The sequence below is a fragment of the Rhineura floridana genome, chromosome 19 (assembly GCF_030035675.1).
Source record: "Rhineura floridana isolate rRhiFlo1 chromosome 19, rRhiFlo1.hap2, whole genome shotgun sequence".
NCBI classification, from domain to species: domain Eukaryota; kingdom Metazoa; phylum Chordata; class Lepidosauria; order Squamata; family Rhineuridae; genus Rhineura; species Rhineura floridana.
In genome coordinates, this window is record NC_084498.1 from 22,342,888 (window position 1) to 22,360,588 (window position 17,701).

At 46.4% G+C, this 17,701-nt stretch overlaps 1 protein-coding gene across 1 annotated transcript in view; it reads left to right on the forward strand.

Moving 5' to 3' along the window:
• Positions 1-17,701, forward strand: part of MED13L (mediator complex subunit 13L) — a 195,155-nt gene that overhangs the window by 156,028 nt on the left and 21,426 nt on the right. The window contains exons 22-27 of the mRNA XM_061602384.1: positions 1,196-1,415; positions 4,388-4,576; positions 5,991-6,214; positions 7,919-8,061; positions 8,784-8,942; positions 15,824-16,000. Of these exons, the coding sequence (XP_061458368.1) occupies positions 1,196-1,415; positions 4,388-4,576; positions 5,991-6,214; positions 7,919-8,061; positions 8,784-8,942; positions 15,824-16,000 (1,112 nt within the window). The remainder of the gene's footprint in view (positions 1-1,195; positions 1,416-4,387; positions 4,577-5,990; positions 6,215-7,918; positions 8,062-8,783; positions 8,943-15,823; positions 16,001-17,701) is intronic.

Genomic DNA, 17,701 nt, shown 5'->3' on the forward strand with positions numbered 1-17,701 from the left:
TGTTCTCTAGATCAGTGATTCCCAAACTTTTCCCCCCATGGACCACTTGAAAATGTCTGAGGGTCTTGGCAGATTACTTAACGAGTGTTCTGCCTGTTGTAAGCAATTGTAATGCACTCTTCTAGGTGATGTGTGATGTTTGTATTGCAATGAATTCCAAAAATTCAAATTATAACACAGTATTCAGAAGAATACTGCCTTCAACCCTGGTGTCAGATCATAGCCATCATGGCTAGTAGCTGCTGATAGCCTTATCCTCCATGTATTTGCCTAATCCTCTTATAAAGCCGTCTCCACTCCTTTCAAGTCCCTTCCTCCCACCCGTCCACTCCTTTCAAGTCCCTTCCTCCCACCCGTTACTTTCAGTCCTTCCTGTAGCAGCCACTGCTGCCGCCATTTACATCAGCTGCTTCACAGACACAAACACTGTGGATTGCCTGAATCAAGCTCATGGGCCACGGTTGGGGAACCCCTGCTGTAGATTATCTCCACATATTATACAATGATCGTTGGTTTTCTTTATTTTCTTCTTCTTTTGGACACTTGAGTCACAATCCACCTCAGAATTAACTCTGCTTAAGTCAATTGATTTCAGCTGGTTTATTTATCGCTGTCATTTTTAGTCTACCTTTCATCCAAAGGCCGCAGTGCAGATGATACATATAAATTAAAACACAAGACTAAAACTGAAACAAAACCAACATCAGTGATACATCAACATGGATGGGATTGGAAGCAGATTGAACCAAAAGAGTCATTTTGCCACCCAGTAGCAAAATATTTACCTGGAGAACTGTCTCCCAGCAGTTATGTTGGAGTATAGTCTGTGTTTGGTGCAGGCAACGCTTAGGCTTTGGAAAAGGCCATGGTCACCCATGGCATTAAGCTGCCATGTCTTTATAAGTCACTGTTTATGCACTATGGTGTGCCTTTGGGGCAATTAATTTCTCTTTCTTGTGCTACTTTGGGACTTCCCCCTCCCTTTCTCCTGTGCCGGTCTTCCAAACATGGGGTTATATTCATCTAAGTCCTCCTTAGAGTAGATCCATTAAAATTCATGAACCTGCATTAGTCATGCCCATTAATTTCAGTAGGTCTACTCTGAGTAGGACAAGCGTTGAACGGCGCCCATAGTCTCCAAATATATTGTCTCTTAGTATAGAAAGTTTAAACTAAGTACTCTGTTCTTTTCTAGTTCTGCAGAGAGGGAGAGGATAGGAGTTCCCACTGAACCTGAGTCAGCAGACAGCCACGCCTACCCCCCAGCTGTCGTCATCTATATGGTGGACCCTTTCACCTACACTGCAGAGGAGGAATCCACCTCAGCCAACTTCTGGCTCTTGAGTCTGATGCGATGTTACACAGAGATGCTGGACAACTTGCCTGAACATATGAGGAATTCTTTCATTCTCCAGGTAACTTGCATATTTGTTTGTTTTTATAAAAAAATTATACCCCACCCTTCTAGTGCCCCTGCATCACTCTGGGCAGCTGAACAACAAAAATAGATATTTAAATATAGCATACAGAAATGAAAATACATAAAATACCCAACAAATAAAATGTGCACCGTTAAAAACAACAACAGCGGAAATGACCTTAGTGGGCAAAAGCCTGCCAGAATAAAACCATTGTCACCAGTCAGCAAAAGACCACCCAGAGAGGGGTCCATCTGTGCTTCACTGGGCAAGGTACTCCACAATGTTGGTGTAGCCACTGAAAAAAGTCATCCTCAACGACTCCTCCACCCAAGGAGGGACACAGAGAAGGGCCTCTCCTGATTTTTAGAAGCAGGCAAGATGGCATGAGAGGAGGAAGTCCCTCAAGTATCCTGGGCCCAAGCCATTTAGGGCTTTAAAGGTGATCGCCAACACTTTGAACTGTGCCTGGAAGCAAACTGGCAGCCAGCGAAGACATTGCAGGGTAGGAGTAACAGGGCCTCATGAGTGTGTGCCCGCTGACCTCCTTGCTGTTGCATTCTGGACCAACTGCAGCTTGCAAAGAGTCTTCAAAACGTAGAGCCCATTGATGTGAGTAAGGAATATGCTACTGTAGCCATGTCTGACTTCCTCAGGAATGGGGTGACAGCTGGCGCACCCACCTAAGCTCTCCTAGCCACTCCTGGCCACAGCTTCCACATGGTTATCAAGACTATAAAGCTTGTATCTAGGAGCACTCCCAAACGGTGAACCTGATTTTTCTAGCAGAGTACAACTTCATCCAAAGCATGCTGAATCTCCATATCAGAGCTTATCTACCTTCTGGCCAGGAGCACATCTGACTTGTTTGGATTGATGAGCTCCAGATGGCTAGTCCTCGTCCAGCCCATGACCACTTCCAAGCTGGGTCCAGAACCTAACAGCTTCTTTGGTATTAGATGAAAAAGAGAAATACAGCTTCATGACATCCCTTGGGCAGTCGCTCCCAGAGATTCCTTGTAGACATTAAATGTGTTGGGACAGAATTGATCCCTGAGGGACACCTCACACCCATGGCCAAGGTGCCCAATAGGAACTGCCCATAGCCACTGCCTGGGACCGACACCCAAGGAAGGGCCAGAGCCAGTTCAGAGCAGCCTCTCTCCCATCCCAACCAGGCAATCCAGAAAGATGCCAAAGCTGATGGTGCTGAACGCTGCTGAAAAGTCCAGTAGAACCAACATGGACACACACTCCCCACCTAGTTTCGGCCTAGGTCATCTACCAAAGTGGCCAACGCGATTTCTGTCCCAAAACCAGGCCTGAAGCCAGTTGGGTCTACACAATTTCTTTAATCGGAGAAACCCTGGATCCTTGCTCCAGTGTTTCAGAAGTGTGTGAAAGGAAAAGTGTATGACCTCAGGTGTCTGGGAGAAGAGTGTGCGCTAGTATTGTCATTGTATTTTGAGCCTAACAATGCCAACTCTTTCCAGCTCTTTATGAGTCTCGTTTATATCCATGATCCTGTAGTTTGGTTTTCAAGTACACGGCCTTTTGCCAGTGGAAATCAAAGCTCTTTAAATAAATCACAACAGGGCGTATTGAGTATAGCACATTCTCTTCTACAAGTTTCTTCCGGGGAGCACAGCTCGTGCAAACATTTTAAAAGCTATTGTCTTTTTATGGGTTTATTGTGGCTTTGGAGCAGGAAAAAAGTTTATGTAGGGTAGGGTACAGCACATGCCCCTAATACCAAACATCTCAGAGGACACCTACACAGTTTTCCTGCAAAACCATTCAAATTAAAATCTTGGTCTAATCCCATTTGCTTTGTGAATGTAGCCATGCTGGAATATTTTAATAGATTTCTGCTGGCTCTGTAGCAAGACAAGGCACAAAAGTCCCCAGAAAAAGTTGGCTGTGCCTGATAGACATATAATGTTAAATGTACATCTACTGTACCCAAGAGCTAACTGATTACTCCACACAGTTCAAGATTTATTCTGTAAAGAGCTTGACCTCAGTGAAGTGCAGATGAATCTGAGGCCTAATCCTCACAAACAGCAGTAGAGGAAGTAAACCTGTATCTGGAGTTTACCACTTCAGACAGGAGGTGGAGACTCATATGTTGGAATGCTCTCCCACTGATAAAAGGAGCTTCCACGTAGAAAGCTAGCATGTCAGGGAGAAGCCTTGGCTAGGATCTCTTCTACTTGATATCTAGCTTTCTATGTGAAAGTGTTTTTCTTTCTTTTTTTCTTGGATGAAGGAGCATTCCACCATACTGAGTCCCTGTCTGTGGTGGAACAAACCAGACGGAGGTTTCCTACTGCAGCTGCTGTTGTTTGAGAGCTCAGGTTTAAGCATAGCTTCTCTGAAACAGGCTTGGGTATCAGAAGTTGTGTTGAAAACTATGAAGTTACAGTACATAAACAGGCTGACAGAAATGGGGAGGGGAGGCATAACAGGTCTGTATTCCTGATAGCAGATTGTCTCTGGATCACTGAAATGATGTCAGAAGTGTGTTTGCATGAACATCCTTGGACATCCCATTCTGTGGCAAATGGCACTTTCTCATATTGTAGAGCAGGTATGAGGAACCTTTGACCCTCCAGATGTTGCTGAACTGCAGCTCCCATCATCCCTGTCTGTTGGCCATGCTTGCTAAAGCTTTGAGGGGATTTGTAATTCAGCAACATCCAAAGAATCAAAGGTTCCGCACACCTCCTATAAGAAGGAGCAGAATAATGGCTGCTTCACACATTTGAGGGATGGCGTGACCAAGCTTGCTACTGTCAAGAAGCTACAGCCTATCTCTAACTCCCAGAATAGCGTATCTGTATCTGCTCTCCTCCATTTTTGTGTGTATGTATACAAACATTTTATAGGTGCCCCTTAAATATGAAATGTGTGAAGGGTTCCTAATCTGAGCCTTAACCCTAGCTTTGTGGTTTCTTTTCACTCTTCAGATTGTGCCTTGCCAATACATGCTGCAGACCATGAAGGACGAGCAGGTCTTTTATATTCAGCACTTGAAGTCTCTGGCATTTTCAGTCTACTGCCAGTGCAGGCGACTGCTGCCCACACAGATTCACATTAAGTCCCTGACTGGCTTTGGGCCAGCAGCCAACATTGAGATGACTCTCAAGAACCCAGAGGTGAGTGCTTTAACTAACACACACACGCACCCTGCCCTGAAAAGGTGAAATGACAGCTAGTATGTGTTTGCAGTATCTAATCACTGTGTTGTGCTTAAGTTATCACAAGGAGCAGACAGAGAAGGGCAAGTGCTTTAAATCGGTGCTTGAGAAATCAAAAGCAGTGACAGTCTCCAAGGCTACCAAGTCAGTTTTTATATATTGAACAGGTAAACCGCGCTGATAAGTTTGCAGAGGTTGGTGGGATGCATTTTCCCCCTGAATTTTAAAAGTATCAACCACGAAGGATAATTAGTTTCGTTTTCATGTGTTACTAAACATCTCAAAGATTGTCTCTTGGAATGAAGCAAACACAAAGGTGAGATTTGCTGATTCCGTAATCTCATTACCTTTAGGTCAGTTGAACTTCCAACTAGAGTAAGTAACAACAAACTTTGCCCAGGCAAAACCACCCAGAAACATGATATTGCAAAAGAAAGAAAAAGTAAGCAGTGTTTGACACCTTTTTTTTTTCTTTCTAAGTCATTCTGCTAAGGATTAATGAGTTGCATAGTTAGTGGGACCAGAATGATCATCTCTGTTGACTTAAACTTATATACACTCTAGGTTTCCTAAAGCATTGGTCTTCAGCTGGTGGGTCATGATCCACTACCTGTTCACAACCTGATTTAAGATGGGTTGCAACAGCAGCAGCACCACCATATGGTAAAAAAAACTAAGACATGGGTCCCAAAATGCACGTTTGGGTTAAAGGTAGGCCCCAGGACTGAAAAGGTTGATGACTACTGTCCTAGAGTAAGCAGCACTTAAACAAATGCACACCACAATTCCTATAACTGTATAAAAATTACTTATTAAAATTTTGCTTCATGAAGCATGACTCTTTTATATGTATTAGATATGTAATTTTTGCATATAATTAGTTTTGTTTGTTTAAAAAGGACAGCACCAATGCACAAGCCGGTTGGGCATAATAATTATGCACTTAATACAAGAGGCAGTCCAACGTGAGCAAAGCTCAACTGAGTCAAAACCACCAAATTCCATGTGAAGATCCATTTAAAGCATGTTCCTCCTTCATCCAGTAGAAAGCTTTGGTTTAATAAACCCCAAAACTATTGCATTAAAATAAAAGAAAATGAGAGAGAGAGGGATGGGAGGGAGGAAGCAGATGGGCATGACACTCGTTCTTGCTCCAGAAAACTAAGTTCTGAGCTTGTGTTGAGAAGTTTATATGACAAGGATCTTGAAACATTTGCAGTTTGAGCGTTGGAGGTATACAAGCTTCAGGCAAATGACTTGCCACAAGCTGGAAGCTGCTGTGACCTTAAAAGCTTTACATTCCTATTTGCGCTTGGTGCTAATCCATCTCATTTTCTTTTTTACATCTGTATACAATGTCTTCTTTTTACAGCGGCCTAGTCCTATTCAGCTGTACTCCCCTCCATTTATCCTGGCACCCATCAAAGACAAACAGACAGAGCTGGGAGAGACCTTTGGAGAAGCCAGCCAGAAGTACAATGTGCTCTTTGTTGGGTACTGTTTATCTCATGACCAGCGCTGGCTCTTGGCCTCCTGTACCGACCTGCATGGCGAGTTTTTGGAAACCTGCATTGTCAACATTGATTTGCCAAACAGGTAGGGCAGGAGAAGCAGGTTTCTGCGCATAGTGACGGAGCGTGTACTTTGCATGCAGATGGTTTTCGGGTTAAATCTGCAGCATTTCCAGTTAAAAGGATCTTGAGTAGCCTTGCTGGGGGAAGACCTTTCTTTCCCTGACACCCTAGAGAGTTGCTGCCAGCCACAGGAAATGGTACTGGATTAGATGGGCTGTTGGTCTGACTCCATTTACCCCAATTTCAAGCTCCCATGCTGGATTATTTCAATGTGTTCTACTTGGGGCTCCCCTTGACGACAACTCAGAAACTTCAACTGATCCAAAATGCAGCGGAGTGGCCAGATTATTGGATGGGGTTCCACTTAGATCTCATATAACCTCTGTTTTAAAACAGCTTCATTGGTTGTCAGTTACTTTCTGGGTCCAATTGAATGTGCTCGTGCTAGTGTTTAAAGCTGTAAATGGCAGGTCCCAAATATCTGAGAGACCACCTCCTTCCCTACAGACCCTCTTGGGCTTTGAGATTGGCAGAAAGTGCCCTTTTGGTAGTTCTACCACCTGAGAGAGGGCATTCTCTGTGGCAGGCACTAAGTTGTGGAATTCCCGCCCCACAAAGGTGCGCCTGGCATCTTCATTATATAATTTCCACTGTATGCTGAAGACTCCCCTCTTCACCCTTACCTTTGACATTTGGTATATATGGACCCTCTATATTTCTGAATGTAATTTGTTTAAAACTATTTTTAATAATATATTTTATATTGCTGTGACCTGCCCTGGGACGTTCTGGTGAAGGACAGGTGGTAGTGGTGGTGGTTTCACCCTGATAGTGCTGTTCAGTTGCCTGCGTAACAAATAATCATCCATGTGGATTTATACTAGTGCTCTTCAGTTCTTAACAAATGGGGGTAGAAATCCCATGAATTCACATTTTAAGTTAGATTATTGCTATCTCAGATTTCAGCCCAGATTTTTTATTATAAAATTAATTGAAATGGACTGCCTTCAAGTCGATCCCGACTTATGGCGACCCTATGAATAGGATTTTAATGGTAAGCGGTATTCAGAGGGGGTTGACCATTGCCTTCCTCTGAGGCTAGTCCTCCCCACTGGCGAGGGCCTGCTCAGCTTGCCACAGCTGCACAAGCCAGCCCCTTCCTTGTCCACAGCTGCCAGCTGGGGAGCAATTGGGCTCCTTGGGACTGTGCCACCTGCCCACGGCTGCACAGGTGGCAGGGCACGTAACCCCTGAGCCACTCCCTGTGGGGGTGATCTTTAGCTGGCCCTTGATGCCCAGGAAACACGAGCTGGGATTTGAACTCACAGACTCTGGACTCCCAGCCAGGCTCTCCTCCCCACTGTGCTATACCAGCTGCTGTGATAAAATTATTACTTTATAATAATAATAATAAAAAAGGGATACTTATCACTTATATAAGCAAATGCCTCCTCTGTTATTTTGACCAGCCTTGTAAGGTAGGTCAGCATTATTATTCCTTTATGGCAGGTGGGATGCTTAGAGAGGGTAGCTTGCTTCAGGCCAACTTGTGACCTCATGGATGAAATGAGGTAATATTACCACAGTGCAAGTAATCAAGTGAAAAGAGCATGGTCAACTATAATTGAAAAATAAGGGAACTCCTGAATGAGGATTTGCTACAGCAGGAAGACCTGAAGGAGACTGAAATTACAAAAATATATTCTTTGTTCTGTTTTCTCCATAGATCGAGGAGGTGCAAAGTATCAGCCCGTAAAATTGGCTTGCAGAAGCTGTGGGAATGGTGTATTGGGATTGTCCAGATGACATCACTGCCCTGGAGAGTGGTGATTGGACGCCTTGGGCGACTTGGCCATGGGGAATTGAAAGGTATGCTGACCATGTGGTCTTAAACAGGTTGCTAAGTTGATTACTGGTATTATGCTACTTGAGGGATAACAGCCCTGGATGACAATAATGCGGCAGCATATGTTCAGTTCAGATTACCACCACAACTAAGCCACAACAGCCTGAGGTTAGTCTGCAATTGCACTTGCGAAGCCTGGGCAATTAAATGGCCTTTAAGGAAAAATGCAGTTCCGAAACCTGGGTGAATAGAAAGGTCATCTAAGAAAACAAAAGTTTTCACCAATAGTGCAGAATTACATGTCCAGCTCCCAGATGTGTATAGATGTTGGAACGTTTGGGTGGCTGAATGATATGAGGGGAAAGGAAGGTGGGTGGAAAGAGGCGCGAATGCGGAGAACGAATGAGCCCACAGAGCAAAGATGATAAGGGAAAGGCATAAAGGAGAAAATGGGACAGAAAAGAGAGAGCCTTAATCATAAGGACCACAAACCTGAGAATGGTACTAAGGGAAACTGAGTGTGTGGATGCAGAACTCTGCAGGGAGGAGTGTGTAACAATGTTGAGTCATGTGGGAAAATGCACAGATATGGCTCATCCCTCCAGGGTGTTCTTTTCCCACAAGTAACGGGTTAAATACTGTGTGTGTGTTTATGGGCTAAACACTGTTGTGACTCTTGAGTGAGAGAAGGTTTCCCTCCCAAGAGAGACCAATTGCATATTCTCCCTTGCTTTCCCTCCTCCAGACTGGAGCATCTTGCTTGGAGAGTGTTCGCTGCAAACAATCAGCAAGCAGTTGAAGGAAGTGTGTCGAATGTGTGGCATCTCTTCTGCGGATTCTCCCTCAATTCTCAGTGCCTGTTTGGTTGCCATGGAGCCCCAAGGGTCATTTGTGGTGATGCCAGGTAATATGTCACCAGCGGTGTCTGGTGCTGTGCTTAGTGCATTTTAGCTTTCTTTGGCATCTCATCTTCCTACACTGTAGTTTGGGGCTTGATTTGTTTTCAGAATGACACTTCCCCACCCCCCGGCTTTACTATATCTACTTTGGCATATGTTGAAGAACCATACCATATGTTCAGCTCTGTGAAAAGACGAAACACGGTGAAGAGAAATGGCATTTTTCCCATTCCTCAACCCAAAAATATGAAATGCTTCCATCTCTGTTTCAGTCTGGCTGATGAATCTGGAGTTCAGATGAAAGCAGAGTTCACCTGTAGTGGAACACTAGGACTGCCTCCACCTTCTGTGGAAGGGCTGAAGCTCAGTGGTAGAGCATCAGACTTGAATGCAGAAGGTCCCAGGTCCAATCCCCAATGGCATCTCCAGGTAGGGCTGGGAGAGAACCCTGCCTGAAACCCTGGAGAGCCACTGCCAGTCAGTGTGGACAGTACTGAGCTAGATGGACCAATGGACTGACTTGGTATAAGGCAGCTTCCTGTGTTGTCTAATACCTGCACCAGCCTAGACTGTCCCCATTTCTGCTGGAGTCCATGTGTTAGTTGCAGTGTTTTCATTAGAGCCTAACATGTACTCGTCCAATCCACGCAAATTGCTACCAGTTGAAAAATCATTGAAAATATCACACTGGTTTGGGCCTGTGTGGGTTGGGCTCCACATTCATAAGCTCTGTGTGAGCACTGCAGTCTAACATTTGGACGTTGACAGATCTAGAGGAAGGACAAAAGGCAATTGGCCAGACTGCTGATAGGGGGCACATGGCCGACAACATGTGACACCACTTTTAAAACATCTGCATTGGCTGCCCATCCACTACCAAGCCAGGTCCAAGGTCTTTGTATTAATTTACAAAGCCCTGAACAACTTAGGTCCAGGTATCTTAGGAACCACGTGGACCCTTATATTCCAGCTTGATCGCTGAGATCATCTGCAAGAGCAGCTTTGGTCATCCCCGAGTTGGCGAGGCTCATTTAACATCGACACGAAATGGAGCCTTCAGTGTCATCGGCTCAGTTCTCTGGAACACTCTACCAACAGAGATTCAGCAGGTGCCTTCTGTTTTAACTTATAAGCACCTGCTGAAAACCCTTCTGTTCTGCCAGACTTGTGCAGGTGATTAAGAAGATGCTTTTTTTTGTTGTTGCAACAGTTGACCTTTGTTTTTATTTTAATATTTTTATTCTATGGTTATTGTTTTTAACATGTCATAAACCGCTTTGATGTTTTTAACAAAATAGTGGTATACCAATATTTTTATAAATAAATAAATCACAGTCCCACATGTAGGCTTCATCAAGATGTTATCACCTCTCACCTGAGGAGCAGAGATGAGCGTTCTAAATTGTAAGGGCATGCTCTACAAGTACAGGCAGCTCCCAGTTTCAGAAGTTTGCCTCTAACTTTCTGGGATGGGAGGGTGGAGCTTGGCACACACATCATCACACACACACCCATATGGTGATACTCACATAACTCTTATAATTTCTGAAGAGGGCTTCAGTTGTGGCCTTATCTAAACCATCTGTAAGTACTTTGCATCCCAGCTTAATATTTTTCAACAGCATTTCTTGCAAGATCATAACATAATCATAAGCATAGCAGCCTAAAGTGGCATCATTTTGTGTGTTAAAAGATAGAAAAGTTTGTTTTATTTATTTAGAGAAATTTACATACCACTTAACAACAATCGTCTCCGATGATCGAGGAATATAATACAAAGGAAATTAATCACTTAAAATGGTAATATGAGACTTCAATTAAAATGCCTTCAGTAGGTGCTGGGAGTTCAACAGCGCCTGTCTGACCTCAGCTGGAAGGGAGTTCCATAAAATTGGGTCCACAATACTGAACACAAGCTACTGATAGATATGAGCCAGGCATCCAAGCTGTGGGGGACTACTAACAAAGTTTGGCTCCCCCAAAGACCTTGGTGATTGGGCAAGATCAGGCAGTCCTTGAGGAATTCTGGGCCCAAGTTGTCAAGGGCCTTGTAAATACAAAAACTTTGAACCTGGCCTGGTAGCATATGGGGAGCTAGTGCAAGCTTTTGAGCACTGGAGTTACGTGCCAGTGATACTCTGTCCCTATCAACAGCCAAGCCGCAGCCTTTTCCACCAGGTGGAGCCTCCAGACCAGGCCCAGGGTAGCCACTTTTAAAAGTTGTTGCCGCCTTCCCTTAATATTTTGATTTTTAAATATTCTGTGTCCCTAGAAAAACCTTCCCCAAATGACAACTCTAATAATAATAATAATAATAATAATAATAATAATAATAAATAATAAATTTTATTTTTCAGCTGCCTATCTGTCCGGGTTAGGGACACTCTAGGCGACGAACAACAAGAATAAAAACAATGCATATAGATCAACATACTCAAATTTTAAGCTAAAAAACCATTCATTAAATCAATTGTAACATAAGTTAATCTGTCCCAATCTTGTAGGCCTGCCTGAACAGCCAGGTCTTCAAGGCTCGGCGATAGCTGGACAGGGAGGGAGCATGTCCGAGATCGAAAGGGAGAGAGTTCCAGAGGGTGGGGGCCACAACAGAGAATGCCCTCTCTCTGGTCCGTACCAGCCTAGCTGTTCTCACCGGTGGGACCGAGAGAAGGTCTTGCGAGGCTGATCTCGTCAGGCGGCACAATCGGTGATTCTGGAGGCGTTCCTTCAGATATACTGGGCCGAAACCGTATAGGGTTTTAAAGGTCAACACCAACACCTTGAATTGGGCCCGGTAGACAACTGGTAGCCAGTGAAGATCTAATAATACTGGGGTGATATGATCCCAGCGACAGCTATGCGTAATCAAGCGTGCCGCCGCGTTCTGTACCAGCTGTAATTTGCGGACCGTTTTCAAGGGTAACCCCACGTAGAGCACATTGCAGTAGTCTAAGCGAGAGGAGACCAGGGCATGTATCACCTGAGGGAGCAGGCGAACAGGAAGATAGGGATGCAGTCTCCGTATCAGATGTAATTGATACCAAGCTGCCTGGCTCACTGCTGTAATCTGAACCTCCATGGACAGCTGGGAGTCAAGTATGACCCCAAGACTGTGGACCTGGTCCTTCAGGGGTAAACTTACCCCATCAAGCATCAGATCAGTAATTCCTAACTTCCTTTTATCTCCCACAAGTAATACCTCAGTCTTGTCGGGGTTCAGCTTCAGCCTATTCTCTCCCATCCATCCACTTACGGATTCTAGGCACTTGGACATGGTATTCACAGCCAACTCCGGTGAGGACTTAAAGGAGAGATAGAGCTGAGTGTCATCTGCGTACTGATGGCACTGCAACCCAAAACTCCTGATGATTGCTCCCAGCGGTTTCACATAGATGTTGAATAGCATGGGAGAGAGGATAGAACCCTGTGGCACTCCACAATGAAGAGGCCAAGGGTCTGAAACCTCATCTCCCAATGCCACCCGTTGCTGCCTATCCGAGAGATAGGAATGGAACCACTGCAAGACAGTGCCTCCTATTCCTAATCCCTCTAGGCGGTTTAAAAGGATACCGTGGTCAACGGTATCGAAAGCCGCTGAGAGGTCCAGGAGGACAAGGAAGGTGTATTCACCCCTATCCAATGCCCTCCACATATCATCCACCAGAGCGACCAAGGCTGTTTCCATACCATGACCAGTCCTAAAACCCAATTGGTATGGATCTAAATAATCCGTTTCCTCCAAGTGTGTCTGTAATTGCACAGCCACCACCCTCTCAATCACCTTGCCCAAGAATGGTAAATTAGAGACTGGGCGAAAGTTGTTTAACTCTTGGGGATCCAAGGACGGTTTTTTTAAGATGGGCTTTATTACCGCTTCCTTGAGGGCTGATGGCATTGCACCCTCTTGCAAGGATGCATTCACCATCGCCTTGATCCCTTCGCCCAGTCTCTCTTTACAGCTCATGATGAGCCATGATGGGCAAGGATCAACCAGACAGGTGGTCGGCTTCACAGTACAGAGCACCTTGTCCACTTCCTCAGAGAGAAGAGGCTGAAACCGATCCCAACAGACCGGAATGCAACTGGCCGACTCTGGCCCACTTGCTGTCTCCACGGCGAGCGGAAGCGTGCTCTTCAGACGTTCGATTTTATCGGCAAAGTGTTTAGCAAAAGTATCACAGGAGATTTTAGAATGTTCCATGGGTTCCTGAGCAACTGGACCGACCAGGCTTCGGACCACTTGGAACAATCTCCTGGGACAACACTCTGCCGACGCAATAGAGGCAGCAAAGAAATTTTTCTTTGCTGCCTTTGTTGCCACCTGGTAGGCAGCTGTTGCTGCTCTAACCCGTGTCCAATCGTCTTCAGTGCAAGATTTCCGCCACCAGCGCTCAAGTCGTCTCACCTCCTGTCTCAGACCCCGCAGCCGTGGTGTATACCAAGGTGCTGTCTGAGTTCTGTTCAGGGGGAGAGGACGTTTCGGAGCCACCCGGTCCACCGCCCTGGCGATCTCCTTATTCCACTCCATCACCAGGGATTCGACCGGGCGACCTTCAGTCAGCTCCGTATCCCCCAGCGCATTCAGGAATCCTTTGGGCTCCATCAGGCGTCTGGGGCGGACCATTCTAATAGGTCCTTGTCCCCTGCGGAGGGCGTGCGGCATCGAGAAATCTATATTCACCAGATAGTGATCTGACCATGACACGGGGTTAGAAGAATTCACCCCCATTTTCAGAGCACTATCCTCCCCTCCCGAGACAAACACAAGGTCGAGAGCATGACCGGCTACATGGGTAGGCCCTATATTACTAAGGTGCAGATCCCAGGAAGTCATGGTTTCCATGAAATCCCAAGGGGCTCCTGTGAGGACAGCCTCGGCATGTACGTTGAAATCCCCCATCACCACAAGATTGGGGGAGAGCAATCGCACAGCCAAGACTACCTCGAGCACCTCAGTCAGGGATTCTGCTGCGCAGCGGGGTGGGCGGTACACAAGCAGAATCCCTAAACTGCCCTTTGGGCCCAACCTCCAGTACATGCAATCAACAAACTTGGTCTCGTGGAGAGGGGGTCTGGCGAAACACAAAGATTCCCGGTAGATAACTGCCACTCCCCCTCCCCGCCTACCAATCCTCAGCTGCTGTGCATATCGGAAACCGGCTGGACACATGGCCTCAAGTATAGGAGCTGAGGCCTCATCCAGCCATGTCTCCGTAATACATACCAGGTCTGCGTCCTCATCCAGGATCATATCCTGGATGAGTGATGTTTTCTGTACCACAGACCTGGCGTTACACAACAGCAGTCGAAGATTGGATGGAGTTCTGCTTCCCTCAGTTATCTTCTGGTGGTAAACAGGCCCGGAACAAGGGTATTAAGCGTCTATCCCTAGTTCCCCGATGCTGGCTTAGCCTGCTACCCACGCCCCTACAGAATCTGCCGCCTAGCCTTTCAATATTGTGGCCCCCCACCCCCCCACACACTAACCCCCTCTGATCTACACATAGCTCCCTCCGGTACGCCGACAGGCAGGCCTTCTCCTTCGGTACAGTAAAAACAGTAACACCCCCCCCGCCCCCCCCCCCAAAAACAGCAAAACAAAAGACAAAAACCCAGGCCACCTCAGCCAGCCGGCTTATGTATCCCTCCAAAGAGGGACAGGTGATGGAACTGTGGGACAGCCTCCCCGAAGATGTACGCCTGGCGCCTACGCTGCTGTCTTTCCGGCGCCAGGTTAAGACCTGGCTGTGCTCCCAGGCATTTTAACTGTTAAATGTTTAAATGTTTATAACGTTATTGTGTGTAGCTTGATTTTATTGTCATATTTTGTATTTTAACCTTTTGTACACCGCCCAGAGAACTATTTGCTATGGGCGGTCTATAAATGAAACCAATAAAATAAATAAAATAAAATAAAATTAGTCACAGCTGGCTGGGTACCTGGGACCTGGTCCTGCAGGAGGCATGTCTGCCAGGCACCAGTCCCACTGGGAAGGGTGGTGGAGGTGGTGTTCCAACAGCAGCAGCAGCAGCAGGCTCTCCTTCCCTGGGTGGCGATGTTCTCCTTCTTCCTGCAGGCACTGGGTCTCCCAGGCCACCTCAGCCAGCCGGCTTATGTATCCCTCCAAAGAGGGACAGGTGATGGAAATTAGTCACAGCTGGCTGGGTACCTGGGACCTGGTCCTGCAGGAGGCACGTCTGCCAGGCACCAGTCCCACTGGGAAGGGTGGTGGAGGTGGTGTTCCAACAGCAGCAGCAGCAGCAGGCTCTCCTTCCCTGGGTGGCGATGTTCTCCTTCTTCCTGCAGGCACTGGGTCTCAACTCTAAACCTTTGTTTTTCTTTTTTAACCCTTGGAGTGGGAAATGACATGAATAAGGCTCATTACATGGATACAGTAAACAGCAGTGAAGATGATGGCTCATTTGGACATGAAACCATAGTTCCCTCATAGCCTTCTTTGTTTGGGGAAACCACAATTTCCAGTTATGTCCACATCAGAAAGTTATATTTTGCACTTGGATGGGAAAATCCACTTCAACCCATGGTTTCCAATTCAGGCTTGGAGGGTAATCACAAATTATAGTTTGCTGATTTAGATGTAACAGCCGACTATGGTTTGCCTGAACAAAGAAATTGTGGAGAGAATTAGCGTGTGTGAGGGAGAAGGAAGAACGCTAAGGTTTGGTCCAAAGGCAAACTATAGGCAGGCCACTGTGTTCTGGTAGGGCTGCACTGGTTTGAGGGGCCAAGGTTTGAGTTCTCACTCCTATTCATACCTAGTGCTGCTTTTGATAGTCCTAAGTTCACACACATGCTCACTCACTTTTTGATGGTGGCTGGGCCAGTCTGAGGCCTGACAGCTCTGCTCTGCTTCCCTTGAAAAAGATGCTGTTACGATGGGATCTGTGTTTGGCCGCAGCACTGCCCTTAACTTGCAGTCGTCCCAGCTGAATACTCCGCAGGATGCCTCTTGTACACACATCTTGGTGTTTCCAACCTCTGCAACCATCCAAGTCGCTCCAGCAAACTATCCAAATGAGGATGGATTCAGCCCCAATAATGGTAAGTCAGCTGCTGGGCAGCAGGTAGGAATTGCCCTATAGTGATTGACCAAAACATTTCTGCTTTTAATCCTGCTGCTTTTAGACCTTAAACATGAGGACAATGGAAGCTTTTTGTCATTCACTGAGAAAAAGGTGTCTGCCTTTTCTGTTTGACTACTTAGCCGCATGTTCTAGTTTAGGAAGCCAAACTGACCAGTATCTGCAGGCTGCACATAGCTATCATACACAGAACTGCTATGTTCAGTAGCTTTGACAAATTGGAATGACTCTGAAGGGTACAGTTTGCCTTTGTTGTGGCATGTGAGGATTTTGTACTGTAAGGGCTGATCCTTTTCTTCCCCTAGAGTTAAATACATCTTGTAAATATTTCCCATGGTTAGAGTGCACCTAACCACTCTGCATACTTACAGAGCCTGATTTGTGGGTTTCTAGAGAGTCTGGAATCCTGTGGCAGAGAGGGTTGCAGAATGAAGTTACTCTACAGAGGAGCAAATGAGGCAAGGCCAGCAAAGGGAACCAGAAAGCTAGACAGGATCCAGAAACTCCCATTGCCCAAATAGTATAGCCCCTTTCAAAAACTTGGCTGTTTGTTCTGTTCTCATACAGGTCTTGACCGTTCAGTGTTCAGAGATTATATTTTTTAAAAGCTGCTTCTGATAAGCAGTAGTAACATTATTGTCCTACCCTTCCTTCAACTTGCTCAGTGTGTTACATTACCCTGACAACTACCCTGTGAAATAAGTTCTTCCTGTCTCAGTCTCCCAATGAGCTTGTATGGCCAAGCAAAGCTGTGAATCAGAATCTCTCCTGTCTTAGTGCGATGCTCATAATCAAAGCCTTGCGGGAACAAACCGAAGGCCCTCTAGGCTAGCATTCTGTTCCCACAGTGGCCAATCAGATGCCTGTGGGAAGCCCATAAGCAGTGGTGGTGTCTCCCTCTTGCGATTCCTAGCAACTGGTATTCAGAAGCATACTGCCTCCCAACAGTGGAGGTAGAACATAGCCATTAATGGCCTTCTCCTCCATGAGTAAAATAATCGGAAGAGGCTGCTAGATCAGGCCAAAGGCCCATCAGGTCCAGCGTCATGTTCTTACAGTGGCCAAACCAGAAGGAAGACCATAGATTCCCTACCCCTGACTGTCGGAAGGCAGAGCTGGGGTCCCAATCCGGGGGAGCTGGATCCCGGAGAGTTGGGAGAAGAGTATTCGGATGGATGGCAGAGGGAAGGGGGAGGAACTTCCCCCCTTTGGAGCGAAGATGAAACAGAGGAACTGCCAGTGATAAGGTCGCTTAGCAACGGGGAGCCTGAGCCCTCCCTGGACATTCTCACGCCTCCCCCTCTTTCAGGCTCAGAGCAAGAGGGGGAAGAAGGAGGGCTGCTCACAGCCGAAAAGCGGGGAGGCAGTTTACCATCAGCCCCTCCCCTATCCCCCATCCTGGAATCGGAAACTTCAGAAGAGGAGGGGGTGATGCTTCCCCCCTCACCGCGCACACGCAGACAGCTGAAAAGACAGGAGAGAAGGGGGGAAGGCGGGCAGTACCTGAGGGGCAGTTAAGGAGGAGCGAAAGATTGCGCGCCCGTTTGGCCCCTTCTTAAAGAACAGGCGGGAAGAAGTCCCTTGCTCTGTCAACTTTCTCCCAATGCCGCAGGACCTGTATCCCTGTATTGATTCATGAGAAAACGCAGTCTTTGTTTGG